Genomic DNA, 19697 nt, shown 5'->3' with positions numbered 1-19697 from the left:
CAATAAGGTCTGATGGATTCATCTCTGTCAGATGTGCTCAGCCTTTGGACTCATGTAACGATGCCAGCAAAGGCTGAAACATGTTCTGCGCCACACTTCCTTGTCTGTGGCTTCTATAACTCCTGATGCTTGCACAGTACTGGGGTGTGAACTCAGCTTCATCGACCAACAAACTCCTGCTGACAGAGTCTGGCCACCATTCTTAGTTTGAGAAGGCGAAGCAGTGTTTGAGTTGACGTCGTGAGCAAGAGCATGGCTTCTTATCTTTCATAGTGCTGCGTGGGCAGCATATCCTCAGAGGAACGGGAAAGGCTTTCTTATGCAATAACCTAATATTTACAATAAAAAAAAATACAAAAAAAATTGGCTCCATTCATTTGACACTGCGGTGACATTTGTGGGTTTGTACCCTGCCTCGTGTTACCGCACTCATGTCCAAGATGGTGAGGAAGAGAGAGAAATAATGAGGAGAGGGTGGAGGGAAACCGGGACCGGCTCGTATGTCCCACTTTGCAAACTCTTTACAGCATAGACTGCCAAGTCAATGTTACACCTATTCCTCCCCCCCTAACGCTTTAAATAACCCACTCTCCCTCATCAGGACAAGCACAGAAACACACACAGCCTTCAGCACTCTCTACATCAGCGACTGAACATTTCTTATCCCCGTTTCCTAAACATGGAGTCTGCATTGTGTTTTTCCTTTTCTCTTGTGGCAATTCTGTCACCAGCACGTCTCTGCAGAGAGTGAGAGAGGAGGATAAGCACATGTCAGCCGGGCTGACAGCACTCACTGACGGATGGATCCCTGTCCAGACTGTTGGTGCAAAGACATCTTGCACTGTCTTTTTTTTTGTTTTTTTATATAGAAGAAAGTTGCTGAATATTTGCTATTTAGAATTAAATACAATTATATACAATATATGACTGCGTATGAACAAGTGAAAGTACATTACCATGCATCTTATAGGCCTCTTTATCCAGCTTAGGGTTACATGACACTCGAGCTAATCACAACTCATTGTGGGTGACAGCAGGTTGCACCTTGGACATTCACACTTGCCTGTCAGGCTCAAAAGCATGTGTTTGCACTGTGCGAGGAAACATCAAAGTTGAAATGGTAAATGCACGCAAAAAGAGAACATGCAGACTCTGCGGAGTGACGATGTTCATGAACATTCGAACCACTTCTCCACTGTGCAGCCGCTAAAAATATGTATACAGTTCTATAATCTCTCTCTGTAACCCACCACTGCCTGGGGGAATAGCTGCATGAATGTTTCTCTTTACATGTGTTTAATGAGCTTCTTCGGCAGAGCTGAATGTGACATGGTGATGCCCACATGCATTTCAAAGAATCCCAGGAATCATATGTTCTCTAAACATAATCATAGTGTATTCTCACATTGGATTCATCTCTACTGCGGGAAAAACGCAAACATTGTTCCAGATCCTAAAGCTCACTGCCTGTGAGATTCTCATCAATAGAGCAGAAACTTGAAAGGAACTTTCCAACTATTCAGAGCAGACAAACGAATGTATGCCTTCCAATATCCATACAATTCAATGAGTATCTAATTATTTTGTACTTCTGACATTTTATTGTTTTTTTTTTTTTTTTATTCAATAGACTCCAGCAACAAATAACCTGCTTTAACATCATGAAGCAGGTACTCTACTTCAGGAAAGCGCAGAGTGCATGACACCCATTAGAATGACGAGCAGTTGTTGTTATCAGTTCTATCTGCTCTCGTTAAATAATGACACAACTGGTTCAGCTATAAAGTTGTCAGCGGGCTCTGACGAGAACGGAATGACATCCAGGAAATGTTTCCTCTCTTCTTTTAAGAGGCCATGCTTCTTGAGGAAGGACTTTCATTTGAGTATATTATAATTTAATATGAGAACAGTTAATGGCCAGTGTGTGTTATTGCAGCATTGTTGCCAGAAACATGAATAGAATGTTATGGGTGCATCAAGGCTTTGTTGGTAAGTTCAATCGAAAAAAAAAAAAAAAAGAGTCTTACTCTCTCTGCTCAGGCTCTGTTCATACTGTATTCACCCCCTGCCTGTTCCCCGGTGTGTGCTTCCCACAGGAGGATCATGACCGTGTGTCTGTGTTCAGAGAGAGAGGAAAAGAACAGGGGATTCCTTGAGCTTTGAAGGAGTGCCTTTCGGAGTCAGAAGAGTCAGTGAGGAGTGAAGCCTTTAGTGCAAACACACCTTGTCTCTGCTGTGTCGACGTCCTGTGTCTCTGTAGTGAGTCAGACTCTGTCTGTTATGTAAACTCTCGGAGGAAACCCGGCAGCACTGACACACCTGTGCACTGTCAAACTGTTCCTGTCAGGTTTCGTCTCACATGAACCTCCGTCAGTACAAACAATTTCAGATCTGGACACTGGACCTGCACACTGAATTGTGACTCATCATGATGGAATTTCTTTGCTGCGATCCCGATTTACAGCGTTATTCATTTCAGCACAAATGACTTGGGTGGAATCAGATGAGAATAGCTGACTTGGCAGAGAAAATCTTATTTTTCCCTTGCTCATTTGTTCACGTATGTATTTAGATGTGTGTGTGTGTGTGTGTGTGTGTGTGTGTGTGTGTGTGTTGAGTGCAGGCATGAGGCAAACAGACATACACAATTTGGAGTGGCTGTGCTTCATAACAAGGAACTATTTCTTTGGCTGCAGAAGATGTACCTGCCACCTCCTCACCAGAGCAAAAAAAACCAAACAAAACAAAACCCAACAACCTTGCTCCATCCTCAAATCTACCCCCGCAGCCTACCATACCAGCCACGTGACCCCACCCCCTGACAGAAATGCTTCAAAAAAAAAAAAAAAAAAAAACCTCTTCCCCCACAACTGACCCAGGGCCAACTCACCAGCACTGCAGATCTTGATGTGGAGTTATCAGTGCCTGCTTAGTGCTGGGCAAGTTTTTTGTTTTTTTTCTTCTTGGTCCGACTGAAGCGATTCATAGGCCATTAGTGATGGACCCACACCATCACACAGAAATGGGAAATACCATAAAGTGCTTGCAATTACATTACTGTAATCATTACAGATACATTACATGTATCTATGATGTAGTGATGCATAGCAGCTTGTAATCAGTAATAAAGTTACAGTTATTAATTGCAAACTAATACTATGTTACACAAAATCTTCAATACATTTAACTAATGCTATAACAGTGCATTGTTGCTCAAACTTCACGTCAAAGTTTTGGCAGCAAACAGGAAAAAAAGAAACAAGTACAGGTGCTGAGGGGAGGTATTGGTATTCTGAACTTGTTGAGTAATGAACCAGAAATAAAGTTTTTCAGGTTTGTTTTTTTTCACATCCTTTGTAGATTCAAGTGATTTGTTCATAAACAATCATTTGCAAAGTCCAACATCCCTTTGGAGTTCTCACTGGCATACATCACGTTTTATTGAGAGCAGGTACAAGCTGTGTTAAGTAATTAAATACTGACGACCGATATTTGCTTTTACCACACACAGCTCGAAATCCCTGTTTCCTTGTTGGGGGGGGGGGGGGGGGGGGGGGGTTCCAGGGTGCAGCAGTTTCCTTACACAAGTGCAAATGTATGTTTGAATACTGTTCTTCTACAGCTAACCCTCCATCATACTAATTATCTATTTCAAGATCCTACTTTTCACCATCCCATCATACTTGTATTGTGAGGTGCCCCTGACAGTCCTGAATGGAAAAGCATTACTATAAATATCCATTCTCTCTGTTTGTACTGAGATGGATAGATGACTCGTTCATGGTGTACCCGAGATAAGATTTTAGTACTATAAGTCAGATAAAGCAGTATAGAAGATGGACGTGAGGTGAAGGCACCACGAAGGAGAACTAAAATAGTGAATAAACCTAGAGAGAAAGTAAAGAGGGAAAATATTCAAAATGTTACTTCTGGGTGACGCCCCCACAAAACTGTGTGTGTGTGTGTGTGTGTGTGTGTGTGTGTGTGTGTGTGTGTGTGTGTGTGTGTGTGTGTGTGTGTGTGTGTGTGTGTGTGTGTGTGTGTGTGTGTGTGTGTGTGTGTGCAAAATGGAAAAAAATGGACAGTTCAACTCATGTGGAAAACGTGGCTATTATAATAACTGAAGTGACCTCTATTCCAATTAGGGCACGCGGGTGGGCATTCGCCGCAACCGCGCGGGCGCACGCGTGTGGAGGCGCGCGCTCGTTGCAGCAGGTAGACGTCAGAGCTCGCCTCGCTCGTCTCGCGACGCACAGCGGAGCTTAACATACTTCCTCAATCGAACGAGTCACAGAGTGAGAAAAAAAAAACCAAGGAGGGGGGAAAAAAAGAAGCCAGTTTCGTCTCTTGAGTGGAAAAAAAAAGAGGCCAAGCTCCGTGTTTGCAGGACGAGGTGAGGCTGCCATTATTACCGTTTACACACCAGCCTTTTTCACACACTTTCTGTTACTTTTCTTTTACGTTCGGAGTGTAGAGAAAGTTGCTGAAGGCTCCTTCTGTTCACCCGCGGAGAAACAAACTGTAACGTTGTCGCTTTTATTCGTGACTCTTGGCGCTAAACTTCGGTATTTCCTCACAGAAGCCGCACATAGTAAGACGTTTCCCCACATCTTTTCTGAAGGAAGCTGCCGCTCCGTGCTCCGATTGAAACCAGTCCGCATCCACAGGCAGGCTGGAGAACTGTGTTTATGTATTTTTAACTCGTCCCGGTTTTGTTTTTTTTTTTTTACTGGCAGAAGATAAACATCGCTGACATGTACAGTCTTCCTGCATATTTATTCCACTCAGACTGGGCCACTGATTCCTCACATTGTTGCTGCTTCATGACTTTGTTATCACGAAATGCATTTTCTTTATTTCACTTTAATAATCGTCTTTAACCTCATCGAGTCAACGCCTCAAGACGAGAAGTTTGTTTAGCCTGAAACCATCAGCAAATGTTTTGCTCAATCGGCAGGGTTTGTGATTAATTCTGTTTGTAAGCTGACATAGCTGATTTGTTACTTACAATTTGACCAATATTCAACAATACATGTCAGAAGGTGGTGGGCGTTGCACCGATGCACATGAGTTCTTTGGAATCGATTGTAGTCGTCTTTTTCTTCCTTGTACAAGCCACATAACCAGTGACTTCCCGGTGTTGATGCTGCTGCTGTTTCCGTGGAAAAAGCCAAACGTATGTTGACAGGTTCAATGTCAGGACTGGCTGATGATGGATACTGAGCATTACTTCGATCAAGTGTTGGACTCTTCTGGGTCTCAGGTGTGAGTAGTGAGGACACATGAGTACATGTATGCATGGGAATACATTGGATTACATGGGTGGGGGGTGCATTGATTTACATTGATTTGTCAGAAAGGCAGTATGGCTGTAATGTCCCATCTGAGTCAGAAGTGATGACATCTGCGACCAGCCAACTGACAGTCGACCACATCCTTCGAAGGAGGAGTGACTGCAGATAGAAAATCAGGTGCAATGGCTGATTCTCTGGTCGGTGCTTCTGACAGCTCATGTATAGTGGAGCTCGAAATGTCTGTTGGAGCCCTTGTGAACGTGTCTCTTGTTGTTGTTTTTTTTACAATGGGAAATGATTCAAAAGCTTTTTCAATGTATGTGTCAGAGGTGCCTGTCAGGACCTGTTAACTCTAAAAAAAAAAGAAAACCTTTAGGTTACAGCATAGCGGCTGTGTGAACTTGATGTGTACGAATCGTGAGCCTCTTTAAAACAGATCGTAGATCGTTTTATTGCATTGTATCTGAACACCCTAACTCAAACAGTATTTTTCTACTCCACCTCATAGTTTTTTTTTTTTTTTTTTACAAATGGAAGTTTTCTCATTTAAATATAATCATGAATTCATACAGATATTCATGATATAATTACTGAGTATCCGTAATGCTGAAGTAATATTTGAAGTGTGCCGTTTGTGCCAACAAACACTCTTTTTTTTGGTGTCATTCAGTAATTCGGGCAGGAAGTGCAGTGATGCAGAATAGGAAGTCTGGCCACTTGTAAGTTACAGTGTCGTACACCGAGTGTACTGATGCACGGGAACGTAACCAGCGATTTTAACACATGGAGCAAATCGAAACTGCACATAAACAGTTTGCTCGGTGATCAATCACGACCGGCCTCAAATCACATGGTATGCTTGCTATTGATCACCTTAAAAAACCCTGACATTGCAGCAGCAGCAGTGAACAGTGACTGTATGAACACTCGCTCGTCACGCTCCCCCTCTCATGCTTAGTGGATTTCTTTTTTCTTTTCTTTTCTTTTTTTTCTTCCCCGTCTTACTTTTCTTGTCTCAGAGTGGGCGGCTATGGTTTTAAGATTGTGAATACCAGCGAGGCCTACTGCGGAGCACAGCGTGCTCGTATTTGGATTAGCGACGTGTTGAGGCTCGCTCTGGCTTTGTAGTACAAGCAAAGACCTCCACTATTGCAGCTGGAACCTCTCAGAGAATGTATAGCGACGGGGATCTAAACAAGTAGCACACGCGCTTTATGTTGCCGGGAACATTTGGACACTGTAGTTGTTTTTTCCTAGAAGGAGATCTGACATTCATACTATATGCATGTAAACACAGGGTGGGTGTGACTGATGTGCATAGCTGGAGAGACATCACAGTTTGCCTTGCACGTTGAGAAAAGTGGTGTGTCGTTTGTAATAGGAAAGGTTCTGTTGCATATGCGGAGTAAATCAGCCTTGCAGGAGCTCGTGCCACGAACCGAGTGTGGTTATAAAGTTCCTCGGTCCCTCCTGAGAGAAAAGTATGTTTATTTGCCAGCCATTCAAGAGACACTTCAAATGTTTGCAGAAACTATTACCGTATTGTTATTTTTTTTAAATACACAAAGCATTACACTATGTCTTTCAAAAACCTTTGTTTTGTTTTCACAGTCCTGCACAACAATTGCAATTATCCATCTGATTGTTATCGTCTGTTTTGTCCAGGAGAGAACCAGGCCTGTCTTTGGACAAATAGAGTGGTTGGCCTAAACCCCCACACATGCACAGAGAGACCATGCAAACTGCACACAGACTGTCTGAATGAAAACCTGGACCATCTTCCCGTTAAAGACTCTGTCAACATATATCTATCTCTCAAACTTTTGAAGCAGTGGAACTCATAAATCTGTAACTGTGGGTCACCAGAAAATGCTCCATCCTCACTGACGGCGTTCTGTTGCTTGTTGGTTTGAGGCGCAAATGTCTGAGGGACAAAAGAAACAATAATGTGTCTCCATTTGTTTTTGTAAAACAATTTAAGTATTACCTTTCCTTTTTTTTTTTTTCCAGTCCTGTTTTATGTCATTAATTTACATTTGTTCAAAAGTAAACCTGCAGTTCTATTATATCAATTGGATCTAACTGTGAGTAAATAGCATGCTGGAATAAATAAATGTTGCCTGGTTAACTCTGTGTTTTTTTTTTAATCTGTGGCAGGAGATTACCCTGGTACGCTTCGCCATGGCTCCTTTTTTGCGGATTGCCTTTAACTCATACGACTTGGGTGTCCTTCCTCCGCTGTCTGAACCACCCTTCTGCGCTATCAAAATGAAGGAAGCTTTAACAACTGGTGAGAGAATCTGAGATGGCTCGCACAATTCAAACACTCTGTTAGCGAGTATATTCATATAGTTTGTTAAAAAAAAGAAGAAAAAAAAAGAAATCTTACGAATTCAAATCATCTGAAGTAGCCATCCAAGAGACACATTTAAAATGAGGGTTATGAACCTTGTTAAACTTCCTCTGCATCATGAAGTCACATCAAACATTTAGAAAGTACACAAGTATTGTTGTGTTTTTAATCATTTGCTGTGCCACACAAAATTTGCCGTGTCTTTTTTATTTTTGACGACGTACCTCTCGGTGTTCCACCTAGAAAGAGGAAAAACTCTGGTTCAGCAGAAACCCACCATGTACCCGGCCTGGAAGTCCAGCTTTGATGCACATATCTACGAGGGCCGCGTGCTGGAGATCCTGCTGATGAAGACGGCGGAGGAGCCGCTGGCTGAGGTCACTGTGGGCGTGTCGGTCCTCGCTGAGCGCTGCAAGAAGGCCAATGGACATGCTGAATTCTGGGTATGGCATTAAGGATGGTCCCTCACGCTGCAGCAGCAGCAACACACAGTCTGCTTTTTTAACTCTATGTGTGTGTGTGTGTGTGTGTGTGTGTGTGTGTGTGTGTGTGTGTGTGTGTGTGTGTGTGTGTGTGTGTGTGTGTGTGTGTGTGTGTGTGTGTGTGTGTGTGTGTTTTATGTCCAGGTGGATCTTCATCCTTCTGGGAAAGTGATGATGGCGGTCCAGTATTTTCTCGAGGGCGCGGATGCAGGTGCCTAAAAACAATTGAGCTTCTCAGTTTAATTTTAAGACACGTGACTTTATTCTTATTTTATTTTATTCACTGACAAGCTTGAGTATTAATTGTTTCCAATATTTACATGATGATCAATTTGTGAAAAAAAATAAAATAAAAAAAATCTCCTTTTGTCATCTTGTGTTTAATGACTGATCTGTTTTTTTTTTTCTATACCCGGAAGAGCGTAAACAGGCTTCTAAGGAGGAAGAGGCGCCGACTTTGAACCGCAGACGAGGGGCCATCAAACAGGCCAAGATCCACTTCATAAAGAACCACGAGTTCACCGCCACCTTCTTCAGGCAGCCCACTTTCTGCTCAGTGTGCCGAGAGTTTGTCTGGTCAGTCCAGTCTACATTTTGAGTAAAAGAAAATAAAAAAGTGATTTCTGTCTGTTCGAGGAAGCGAAGCTCGGCCTGGATTGTATGGCTCACTCCTCACATAGTGCTACACATTGCTCCACCTTCAACGTTGCACTTTGACTAATTGTTGAGAGATGAAACAGGTGCAAGATATTGCACCTGACTGGACTGAAACACCATAATGACTAGTTTTGAAAGACTGCGAGCCAAACCCTTAATCTTCTTTTTCTTGATGAGAGTAATTTCATCTGCCATGTTTTGTTGGTTATTGAAAATTGCTTTCAAGTGGTAATTATTGAGATGGATGACTGTTTTTTTTTTTTTGTGTGTGTGTTTTCCGTCTCTCGCAGGGGACTCAACAAGCAAGGTTATAAATGCAGACGTAAGTGAACAATTATAAATAGAATGCATATTTGTACTTGAAGTAGCGGCCCAATATATGGATGATATATTTCTGTGTTCTCTTTCCACATTGTCACCTTTTTTCTCATAACGTTGTGCACACATGTATAAGATATTCAGATCCTTGATCAAACGTGCAACTTTGTTTTTGTCTTTTTTCTCAGAATGCAACGCCGCCATCCACAAGAAATGCATAGACAAAATCATCGGCAGATGTACTGGTACTGCTGCCAACAGTCGAGATACAGTGGTACGTGATAAACATTTCTGTACAGGGTGTACTCTCAACAGTTCCCCATTTGTCTTCAGTTCGCTGCACTTCACTCGGTTTGTTTGTGGGTTTTCCCCGTTTTACCATCTGCTGTCGTACTCATGTCATCATATTATTGCATCAGAGTTTCGTAGAAGGCAGATACCAGTCCACTTCCACACCAAATGAAAACGTTTACAGTTTCTGTGAATAAAGAGTGCTTCATGTAGACAATAAGGACATTGAAAGGACTTCAAAAATGAGCAACTTTTAGTTACGTTTGACAAATTAAAATTCGAGAGGTGAACGTGAGAAAGCAAAATAAGAAAAGGGGCAGTTTTGCAGGGATGCACTGCCAACATTGTACGACTAATTTGTTGCTAAGTCTTTTTTTTTTTTTTGGTCCACACAGTTCCAGAAGGAGAGATTTAAAATTGACATGCCGCATCGTTTTAAGATCCACAACTACATGAGTCCCACCTTCTGCGACCACTGCGGAAGTCTGCTGTGGGGTTTGGTCAAACAAGGCCTCAAGTGTGAAGGTACAGCACGGCGACGGCTAACTGGGGGTTTGGTGGCGTCTCAGTGTAACTTAACCAAGGCTTGTTTGTCTTCCATTTGTAGATTGTACCATGAATGTTCACCACAAGTGTCAGGATAAAGTAGCCAACCTTTGTGGTATTAACCAGAAACTTCTCGCTGAAGCTCTCACACAAGTCAGTCAGGTGAGTGCGCTGGGAAAATGTCTGAGCGGATTCAAGTTAGACCTGCATGACAGCGATCAGCGAGAGGATGGTGTGTTCACACTTGTCAAGTTTGGCCAGGTTGAAACAAACTGCCGACACATTCGATGTATGAGTGCAATATAGCAACGTATCCAGTACAAGTTTGATTGAAGTCTGATATGCATCAATGCCAAAACGCTTCGAGCAGACCAAACACAACAGACTCTTACAGCTCTGCATCCTGGCACTTTGTCAGCATCTGTGTTTATAACAGAAGAATTCACATGGCTGCTTTGTCTCCTCTTTGCATTTTACACTCTGGATTGAATCAATTCAATAAATTAGTCACGTAAACCTTTGACAAACATTTTCTGACAAAAATTCTAACATTTTCATACACAAATGTACGAGTCAGATTTAATGTTTTTTTGCACCTCACAATACAATTTCATTGTCGGGCTGCATCTGCACATTTTTTGTTTGTGCAGTGGACAATCACCCACATGGAGCTCCGATTAAACGGCGATGCAAAGTCAGCAGGGCAGTGTCGTAAGATGACACTGTTGACAAAAACAGTGGGAGAAACTCACACGGCTCGACGGCGAAAAGGCTTCTGAGTTTAAGACCAAAAGAAAAATAAACAAAAACCCATTAATGACCTGGTTAATAGAAGTTTATATTGCTGACATGGTTAAACTCTTAACTTCTGTGTTCATTAATGATTATTTATGCCTTATCCCAAATACTGTTGAGTTTTCTGTTCAGACATTTTTGGTCTGGAGAAAGTTTGATAGCATGCATTTGAACATTGAACACGGTAATTACGTCTCAGACTTAGAGATGACTTTAGATTTTTAAATATATAGACATAATTAATTAAAAAGGTCTATCACAGCCAAACCTTTATTTTTTACACCATATAATAAGATCAAACTGTTTTGATATTATTCCTTATGTTACATTAAAGCTTTGGTTTGACAGTTCGACAGGAGACATTTTCCAAATGTATTTCTTTGAAAATGTCCTGATCTTCCAAGCTGTAAAGATTTTGATCTAGTTCTGTCTTCAGCAGAGTTTCAGCGTTGACCTGAGCTGTGATCCCAGCTGAGCCCCCTGTTCTAGTTTTTCATCTGACCCCATTGTGGTCCTAAATTCAGCCTCTGCCACGGCCTCTTTCTAACACATATCTAAACACTGAATTCAATCCGAACTCAGAGGCTAACATGACACATTTTCCACCCCCCCCCAAAAAAGCGTTATTTAAAACACCTACTTCAAATGAAGATAATTATCTCATTTGTTTTCACGTAAATGTGAAGCTAGCAATTAGAACTGTGTTTTAGACAGACTGTGACACCGGACCTTTAAGTTAACCTGAGCTTTTCACTCCGGTGTGTTTAAGAACTTGTTTGTTGTGGAACTCCCACTATGTTGGTCGTCTTGTTACAGATCTCTGGTTCCGGACGAAACCTTCTTTAGTTTTTAGGAACAGACAAGATGGAAGATTCAGACATGTGTTTTACCTGGATTTACCTCCAATAGTCCTGGGAAACTACTTGCCTGGACATTTTCTCTTCACTTTTGATGTTTTATTTTGCTTTCTCTTCTGCACCAGAGGTCCTCCACTCGTCATTCAGATCCAAACCTGCCCAGTCTGCCTGATATTGGAATCTATGATGAAGTGAATAAGCTTGCTGAACTTGAAATCAATGGTGAGTGAACACATTTCTATATGCACATTAACTCTTAATATACACTCGTACAATCGAACTGACTATATTGGCCCACTTGTAGAATATTACTGGAGATCAGAGGAGGCTTTTATTTATTTTTTGTTTGTTTGTTTGTCCATCAGATGTGTCTCCCTATGGCACGCTGTGGGAGGGGTCCAGCCCACGACCACAATCTCGCATTACTCATCTGACACGGGTCAACGTGGACAACTTCATCTTCCACAAGGTCTTAGGAAAAGGCAGCTTTGGCAAGGTAGTCACGAATAACCTAGTATGATTTCTAATAACAGTTACCAACTGTCACAAATGTGACTCGAAAAAATATATTCCTTCAGTAAGGCAGTTGATTAGAGATTAGATCAAAGATGTATTCATTCACTACTCCTCGTCTCTCGTCTCCTCAGGTTCTTCTTGCAGAGCTGAAGGGACGTGGAGAATACTTCGCAATCAAAGCTCTGAAGAAAGATGTCGTGCTGATGGACGACGACGTGGAGTGCACTATGATAGAGAAGCGGGTCTTGGCTTTAGCCTGGGACAACCCCTTCCTCACACACCTCTACTCCACCTTCCAGACCAAGGTAGCCCCTCTCCACTTTAGTCCCTACTTTCTGAACATCATTTGTGGGAGATTTGTGTTCTCGATACTTAAAAGGCAACCTGTCTGCAGGAGCATCTGTTCTTTGTGATGGAGTATTTGAATGGAGGCGACCTGATGTTTCACATTCAAGAGAAAGGACGCTTTGAACTCTACAGGGCCTCGTGAGTCGCATCCTGCCACAGCCTCAATGAAACACATAGTCAGTTGCAACCAAAACACAGTGTCTGCCATCATTATTGACTCGTTGCATGCTCGTGGGGCTGCCCAGAGACTCAAGTATACAGTAAATGAAGGGAAGCAGAAAACGAAGAGCACAAATTTGCTCCCGTGGCGTGTCGCTCTCCTAATCATGTCTTTTTCTCGTTTACATAATCAACTCGTATCTGATGGGCCGTGGCAGGGCTGGCATCTATTACCTTCTGTTCACTAGCAGACAGCCTTGTAGGGAGCGAGCAGCTCTTAGTGCCATTGTACTGTCGTGTGAGCAAGGAGGTATCAGTTACTGCCACCCACCTTCCAGCATACTGCAGGAATTTCTCCAAAAAAAAAACCAGAACACACACACACAAACACACAAACACACAAACACACACACACACACAAAACAATGGAAAGCTGGTGAAAGAAAGTGAGCGTTACAAAGTCCAAAGCTTGGTGGCGTGTCTGAAGCCAGCTGAAGTTTTAAAAAGTCACACATTCATAGACCTGCTAACTATTCATAGCAGGTCCTGTGAGACAAACAAATTCGGCTTCAAGAAGATAAATTAAAGGGTAATGATCATGTCTCATGACGTTTAGAATAACATGCAGAATGTGGGCTTTTGTACATGATTCTCATGGGCTGGGCCAAATATAAATCTTTCTTGGGTAAGGACTGAAACGTTTATGTCATGTGCATATATATGAAAATCTAAATTAAGTTGTGATTATATAATTGTCATAACCAAAGAAGTTTTTTTTTGTTTTTTTGTTGGAGTGCTATAAATTATAGACAGAATGCGTGAGCCTTATAATCCTTTTCAACCATTGCACTGCTTTGTGCAACGCTCTTCTCTCTGCCTTGCCCACTCACTGATCCTACACTACTGTTACGTCTCCTGTAGTTAAACCAGTGGACCATTAGATGACAGGAGTAATTCTCTCCTTTGCAAACACAGACACCTGATCTTTCGTTGGCATCCACTGAAATCCTCCTCGCTCAGTAACCGTATTCATGCTGGATAATTTTCCCTCAGGGAGCAAGACGGAGAGGGCGGGATATTTCATCATGTCACAATACATTAATTTATGAGTTTGCATGTTGGCTTTGGGGATTAGTGATGTGGCCAAGTTTTTTGCAGCAGGCCATCATACACCTTAGCAGCTAGAGATTGGTTAGCAGTGGTTGTTGGTACATACTCACATAGTCGCTTTCCTACTTACCTTCTCATCCCTCCATCTTTACTGTTTTCTGAATCATCAATGAGGAAGTCAAATTAGTCAATTCAATATAACTAACTAACCAAACCAATCATACCTCATTAGCCTGCTAATGACTAATTCACTTGAGATGAGTGAATTAAATCATTTTTGTTAATTAGCATTCACAGTGTTTTTATGTACCATACTTCAAAACTAATCATTGCCACCTGATAGTGTGAGCATTTTCAGACTGAGGTCAACTTTTACTGTATTAACCTAAATGAGAGCACGCTGGTAAATATTATGTGGAACATGACTAAAATAAATGAGCCTTACCCAGTTTGTGGTTCATAATGTTACACGTTATGAACGTCTTGTGTGACTTGTCGTTTAAAACATTTGGTTTTTTTTCAAATGCTCTCTTAGTACAGTATATTTGCACTGTGGTTATAAGTTGTCCTCCATATTCTGATTATAATGCATAACTTAGCTTTTTTTTTTTTACATGGGTTGCATCGGACTTGCAAGGTGCGCTCGTCGCCACCATCTCTGTTTCGTATGAGTGTTGGTTGACATCAACTATTTTCTCAGTGCAAGTTGTTGAGATTTTTGCAAGTTCGGCTGTGAGGGCAGGGCGTACAGATGCACCAGCCGCCACGGTCAAATGGGACGCAGCTCCTGGACGCGGTTATGCAACATTTGTCCGGAGGCAGTGGCTGAACTGCAGCATTTCACATGGCCTGTTTAGCAGCACAAAGCCCCGCGCACCCAGCAGGTTCTGCTAACCTGTGAACCTGTTGATGCCGGTTCAGTCCTTCAGTTCTGCATTTGTCACTGAGCAGAGCTCCATTTACCCTTTTCCCTCAAAATAATCCAGACTTATTTCTACGTGCATTTTCATTGTTTGTGCTTTTGTGTAAACCTGCAGGTAAGATATATAGGATCACTCTCTAACTTGCTCTTTTGGAGCTATCTTTATATTGATGTTAAGACACGGAGTCGATAAAACCAGCCAACCTATTCAGTCCTTGTCATGTCGGTCATTTACAGTGAATGACTATGAACTAGAGCAGAGCGGCAGGGTCTCTGTGTGCTCTCAGGACTCAATCTTCCCTCCTGACGCACATGACAAGAGCAGCGGGTCAGTGATAGGCTAATCTTTCAACTCCCGGGTTTCACATTATCAGTGTTATTCACCTGTCTGCTACTCCATACAAATGTCTTCATCAATAATTCAAGCCCACACTGAAATGAGTCTGCGGTGACACCAGTGTCCAGCTGCCAACGCCACAGTGAGATATCGACGCTGCAGACCTGCAAGGTTTCCATCCGAGATGAGGCGCTGACGTCTGTCTGGTTCTTTCCCTTTTTGTCTTCCCAGGTTCTACTCTGCTGAGATAATCTGTGGCCTTGAGTTCTTACATTCGAAAGGGATTATCTACAGGTAAAAATATGAATTACAACTAAATGTGTAGTATGTAAACTGTTAAATACAGATGGCTTCACATCAAAGTTGAGATCTCTGGATTTTTAGTTTAACTGACAAGGGATGTTAGTTCATTTGTAAGTGCTGTGTTGGAATGACGTTGCAGAGACTTCAAACCTTCACAGTTAGGTAATCACACACATTTCAACACTTTTTTTTTCTTTCTCCTGAACGTTTCGTTACCATTGTCGTGTAGTAATACAATTGCAAGCGAACTCTGTTTAGAAAGCTTCCACTGTGCAGTCCTGAAGCTATATTCTAAAATAAATAATGAAACCTGGGTTTTCTAAGAAGGAGAGTGTAAATTTGGGTCATCTCAATTTCCAAAAGTGTCTCTCATGTTTTTCAAGTAAATGTTTTGGCAAAGGAAAAATATACACCGATTATCAGTTCATCAATACACCGACGCCACCCAGCTCTTTAAAAAAAACACATTCATCATTTTTGTTTGATTAATGTGTGACACAAGTTGCAATCTGCTTTGTTTCGATTCCAGAGATCTGAAGTTAGACAACGTGATGCTGGATCATGAGGGCCACATCAAGATTGCTGACTTTGGTATGTGCAAGGAGAACGTGCTTGGAGAGAATCGGGCCACCACTTTCTGCGGTACTCCTGACTACATCGCTCCAGAGGTGCAGTTTTTTTTCCTGGAAACACTTCAACTCTGAAGGCCAACAGTGTTGCTGCGTTTATCTGAAATAAACACGCGGGGGTGTGTTTTCTTTATTTCCCGCTCAGATCTTACTGGGACAGAAATACTCATTCTCAGTTGACTGGTGGTCATTTGGGGTGCTGTTGTTTGAAATGCTGATTGGTCAGTCGCCATTTCACGGCGATAACGAGGACGATCTGTTTGAGTCCATCCGTATGGAAACTCCTCATTACCCCCGCTGGATCAACAAGGACGCCAAAGACTTACTCGAGCAGGTGTGTACTTTACTCTTCATGAAGATGTCAGAGGCCTCAAAGATGTTTTTTTTTTTAACTTTTGAAGCAACTGGCAAATGTCTGTGTGATTTAAATTGCTATTAAGCATTTAGCTCAAAAGCATTTACTCAAACGAGTAAACCCGATTCTTAATTGATGAGGCCTGCTTGTAGGCAAAGATAAATAAATTGTCATTCCTATTCAAACTTGTTTATTGACGTGCACCTTTAATTATTCTGCCCGGGACATTGATGTCAACTTAAGAAAGATGAATAAACTTTATATTTCACTTTAAATGAGCTTTGATTTGTTTAAGTTTCAATCACAGAATTGTCCAAATGTTTTATATTGAGAAAATTAAAAAGAAATGTGAAACAACACACTTTTGAGGTTGAGCAAGATCAGGTACTCAGTTTTCAGACCTTTTGAACTTGCAAGGATTTGATCAAGGATAATAATTTGCTGACACTTTGAAAGAGTAATACTCTATTAGCAATACTAATGATTTTGTCCAAAACAAAAATAATCACCTGGAGTAGACAAACAAAATGTGCAGTTATTCTGTAAAGATGTACTGATTCAGAGATATTCACAAGAAAAATGCAGCAGTTTTATTAAGTGCATTTGTGTACCTCTACAGTCGTCCATTATAAAGGATTGTCTTTATTTAAAGTTAAATATGGACAGATGAGCAGTGATTGTTATCCAAGTGAGTCATGAGCCAGAAACCGGGGCTTGAGCCTTCATACAACAAATCAAAGCGACTGCACAATTTTAGTTTTTTGAGGTTTCAATGACAGCTCTCCTGTTGTGTTTTCGACATAAAGGTCTTTGTGTCTTTGTCTCCCCACAGTTGTTCGAGAGAGACCCCAGTCGCAGGCTGGGAGTTGTGGGCTATATCCGGCTACACCCTTTCTTTAAGGCCTTCAACTGGCAGGCTCTGGAGATGAGAGAGGTTGAGCCCCCCTTCAAACCCAAAGTGGTATGTCTCACACATTTCACCTACACCTCGATTACAATAAACTGAGGGCGGCGTGCCTTAGAGTCGGTTGTTTTTGGCGTTACACTGAGATTTCTTTATGCATTTTACAGAAAGCACCGAATGACTGCAGCAACTTTGACCGGGAGTTCCTGAGCGAGAAGCCTCAGCTCTCTTTCAGCGATAAGCACCTCATAAACTCCATGGACCAGTCAGCTTTTGCTGGTTTTTCGTTCATCAACCCCAAGATGGAGCACCTTTTAGAGTAGTGATTGCAGTAACAGTCTGACTTGAGTTCTCTGCTGTTTATGGGCCAGCTCACTTACTCAGATGAGTGACCTGATCCAGGACCAGCATTTATGTAATCATGTCGTATGCACAAATTATGGGTACGGACATATAGGAGTAGAAACAGACCCTTGAACTGTATATATTGATGTTACTGTGTTTTGTTGCATGCTTGTGATTTGTCTTGGCTGCGAAGGCCGCTATGAGTAATAATATAAAGGTCAGGGGGTTTAAGATCCTTACATTCCACTTCATGTCAGTGCTATATCACCTGTAGCCATTTTTATCCCTTCGCTTTTAAATTCAAACCAACGTCTCATTAAAAACCACAAAGGGGGAGTGCATTAGTAATTAAGTGTACTGTGGATGTTACATACAGATTGTGTAAATGGTGCGAAATCTCAGATTGACAAAAGGCTGTCCATCTTTAATGCTTAAAAGAAATCTGTTGCACTTCGTTGAAAAATTATAAGTGTTACCTTTGACCCAGAGAGAATAAGAAAATGAGAATACATTGTGGTTTCTATGTTTGACTGAACTGTGCCATGTGGAGATCAGATATATATTGTCGACAGGTGTTGTGGGACGGTGCACCTCCGAGTGCAAACCATTTGGAGGTGTTACCAAACACCAAAGTCATGGGGTGGAAGTTACTAAAATGCTGTATATAGGCAAGGTATGTGTATATTGTTGTAACATGTTAAGTTGTATATTGGGTTGCTAAGGATGTTCTTTTGTTTTTTACTGTCTCCATATTTTTCATCGAATTAAAAAAAAACAACAACAACTCCCAACTGTGTACTTTTTTGAGATCGGGTTATCTACAAAGATGTTGAGATGACGAAAGTCTTTTTTTTAGGTCACACACAGTTTGGACTTTAATTTGAACTCTGTTAAATTACCATTGTCACTTTAATCCTTAAAGTAAAACTAGGGAGTATAAGGTATTTAAACAGCATTTTCTTAAGTTTTACTAACAGGGAACTGGGATCAGACCAATGAGCTGGGAATAGAACGTCGTGAGTGATGTAAGTTTTACACTACTGATGATGTGTTTTTGCAATAGTAATCCTTTTATTGTTGCATGTTCTTCAAAGGGTCCAACTGGCATTACCAATAAAGATGCAAGTTCATATTTCCTGGGCTTTACTGTATTGCAGCTGTTCAACAATTTGTGCATGTTTTTATTTCATTGTAATTTTAACACATTCTGAATGTAAATAAGCAAAATATTCTCGATTAAAGTATTTCTGCAGTGTGAAAGCCTGAGCACACAATTTCTCCGACAGATTGATAACAATTGTAACAATTTCATGTTTCTAACATGTTATATTGATTGGCAAGCCCTTGTGTAGAATTTAAAACATGTTTTGGAATGTAAACATTCAAAAGTAACCTTTATTGTATTTGTTTTGTCACAGAATCATATCTCACAAGGAAATATTACTATTGCAAACAGTTTAGATTATTATAGCCTCAGACATTTGTCTCACAAATTCATGTACAGGAGGTATATGGAGCTGCTGTGGTGATAGTGGTTGATCAAAACATGTACCTCCATTTTGAAAGACTCAAGAAGTTGATGAAGTCAGAGTTGGATCAAATTAGATAAATAAATCAGGAGTATTAAGCATAGCGCTTGTGGGCCAAAAACCAGCCTGGAGGAGAGTCCAATATGTCACTCTTCAGGACCTTGTAAATTATGAAGACTTCCCCTGCCAATTACCAATAAAAGCAACTATTATTCCCAAGCTGTCCACACTGGCTTTCTTGTTCACAAAAATATTAAGCGTAAACCTTTAAGTCTTTGCACTAAAACAAAGGCAAAGTTATCACAGTATATTATTAAGATTAAAGGAGGCTCTTTGTAGCCCTTGAAGTGAAATTAGTTTGACGCGTGTGCATTAGATTAAGACTTGAATGATCACATAATAGAAATGCGCAATTCCAAAAACATTTAGCCAAAAATGCCAAACGTTCAAGTTGAGTTCAAAGTAAACTGTTTTTTGAAAGAGAAAGAGATTATTTTGCATTTCGAGAATCGGTTGGCCTTCATAAGTCATGTGCAGACAATGTGTCATAGTGTATGTAAATAAATAGATAAATAAATGCATGTGGAATAAGTATGTAAGGTTTCATCCACAGATGGAGATTGTCAGTAATAGACACAGGGGCTGGT

The 19697-nt window shown here is 41.2% G+C and overlaps 1 protein-coding gene across 1 annotated transcript; it reads left to right on the top strand.

The window, feature by feature from the left end:
• The first annotated feature begins 4281 nt into the window (after positions 1 to 4281).
• prkcda (protein kinase C, delta a) lies at positions 4282 to 18264 on the top strand. Its single transcript, XM_080495740.1, has 18 exons — positions 4282 to 4393; positions 7452 to 7584; positions 7891 to 8090; positions 8274 to 8340; positions 8549 to 8705; positions 9077 to 9108; positions 9293 to 9378; positions 9791 to 9920; positions 10003 to 10103; positions 11719 to 11815; positions 11959 to 12089; positions 12241 to 12414; positions 12504 to 12595; positions 15217 to 15279; positions 15818 to 15956; positions 16063 to 16251; positions 17105 to 17233; positions 17344 to 18264. The coding sequence occupies exons 2-18, from the start codon at positions 7476 to 7478 to the stop codon at positions 17497 to 17499; spliced, it is 2052 nt and encodes a 683-aa protein (XP_080351866.1). The 5' UTR covers positions 4282 to 4393; positions 7452 to 7475; the 3' UTR covers positions 17500 to 18264.
• The last annotated feature ends 1433 nt before the right edge of the window (positions 18265 to 19697 follow it).

The sequence above is a fragment of the Blennius ocellaris genome (genome assembly GCF_963422515.1).
Source record: "Blennius ocellaris genome assembly, chromosome: 4".
NCBI lineage: Eukaryota > Metazoa > Chordata > Actinopteri > Blenniiformes > Blenniidae > Blennius > Blennius ocellaris.
Note: the sequence above shows the minus strand (reverse complement) of the source record. Positions and strands in the feature narration are given on the sequence as shown.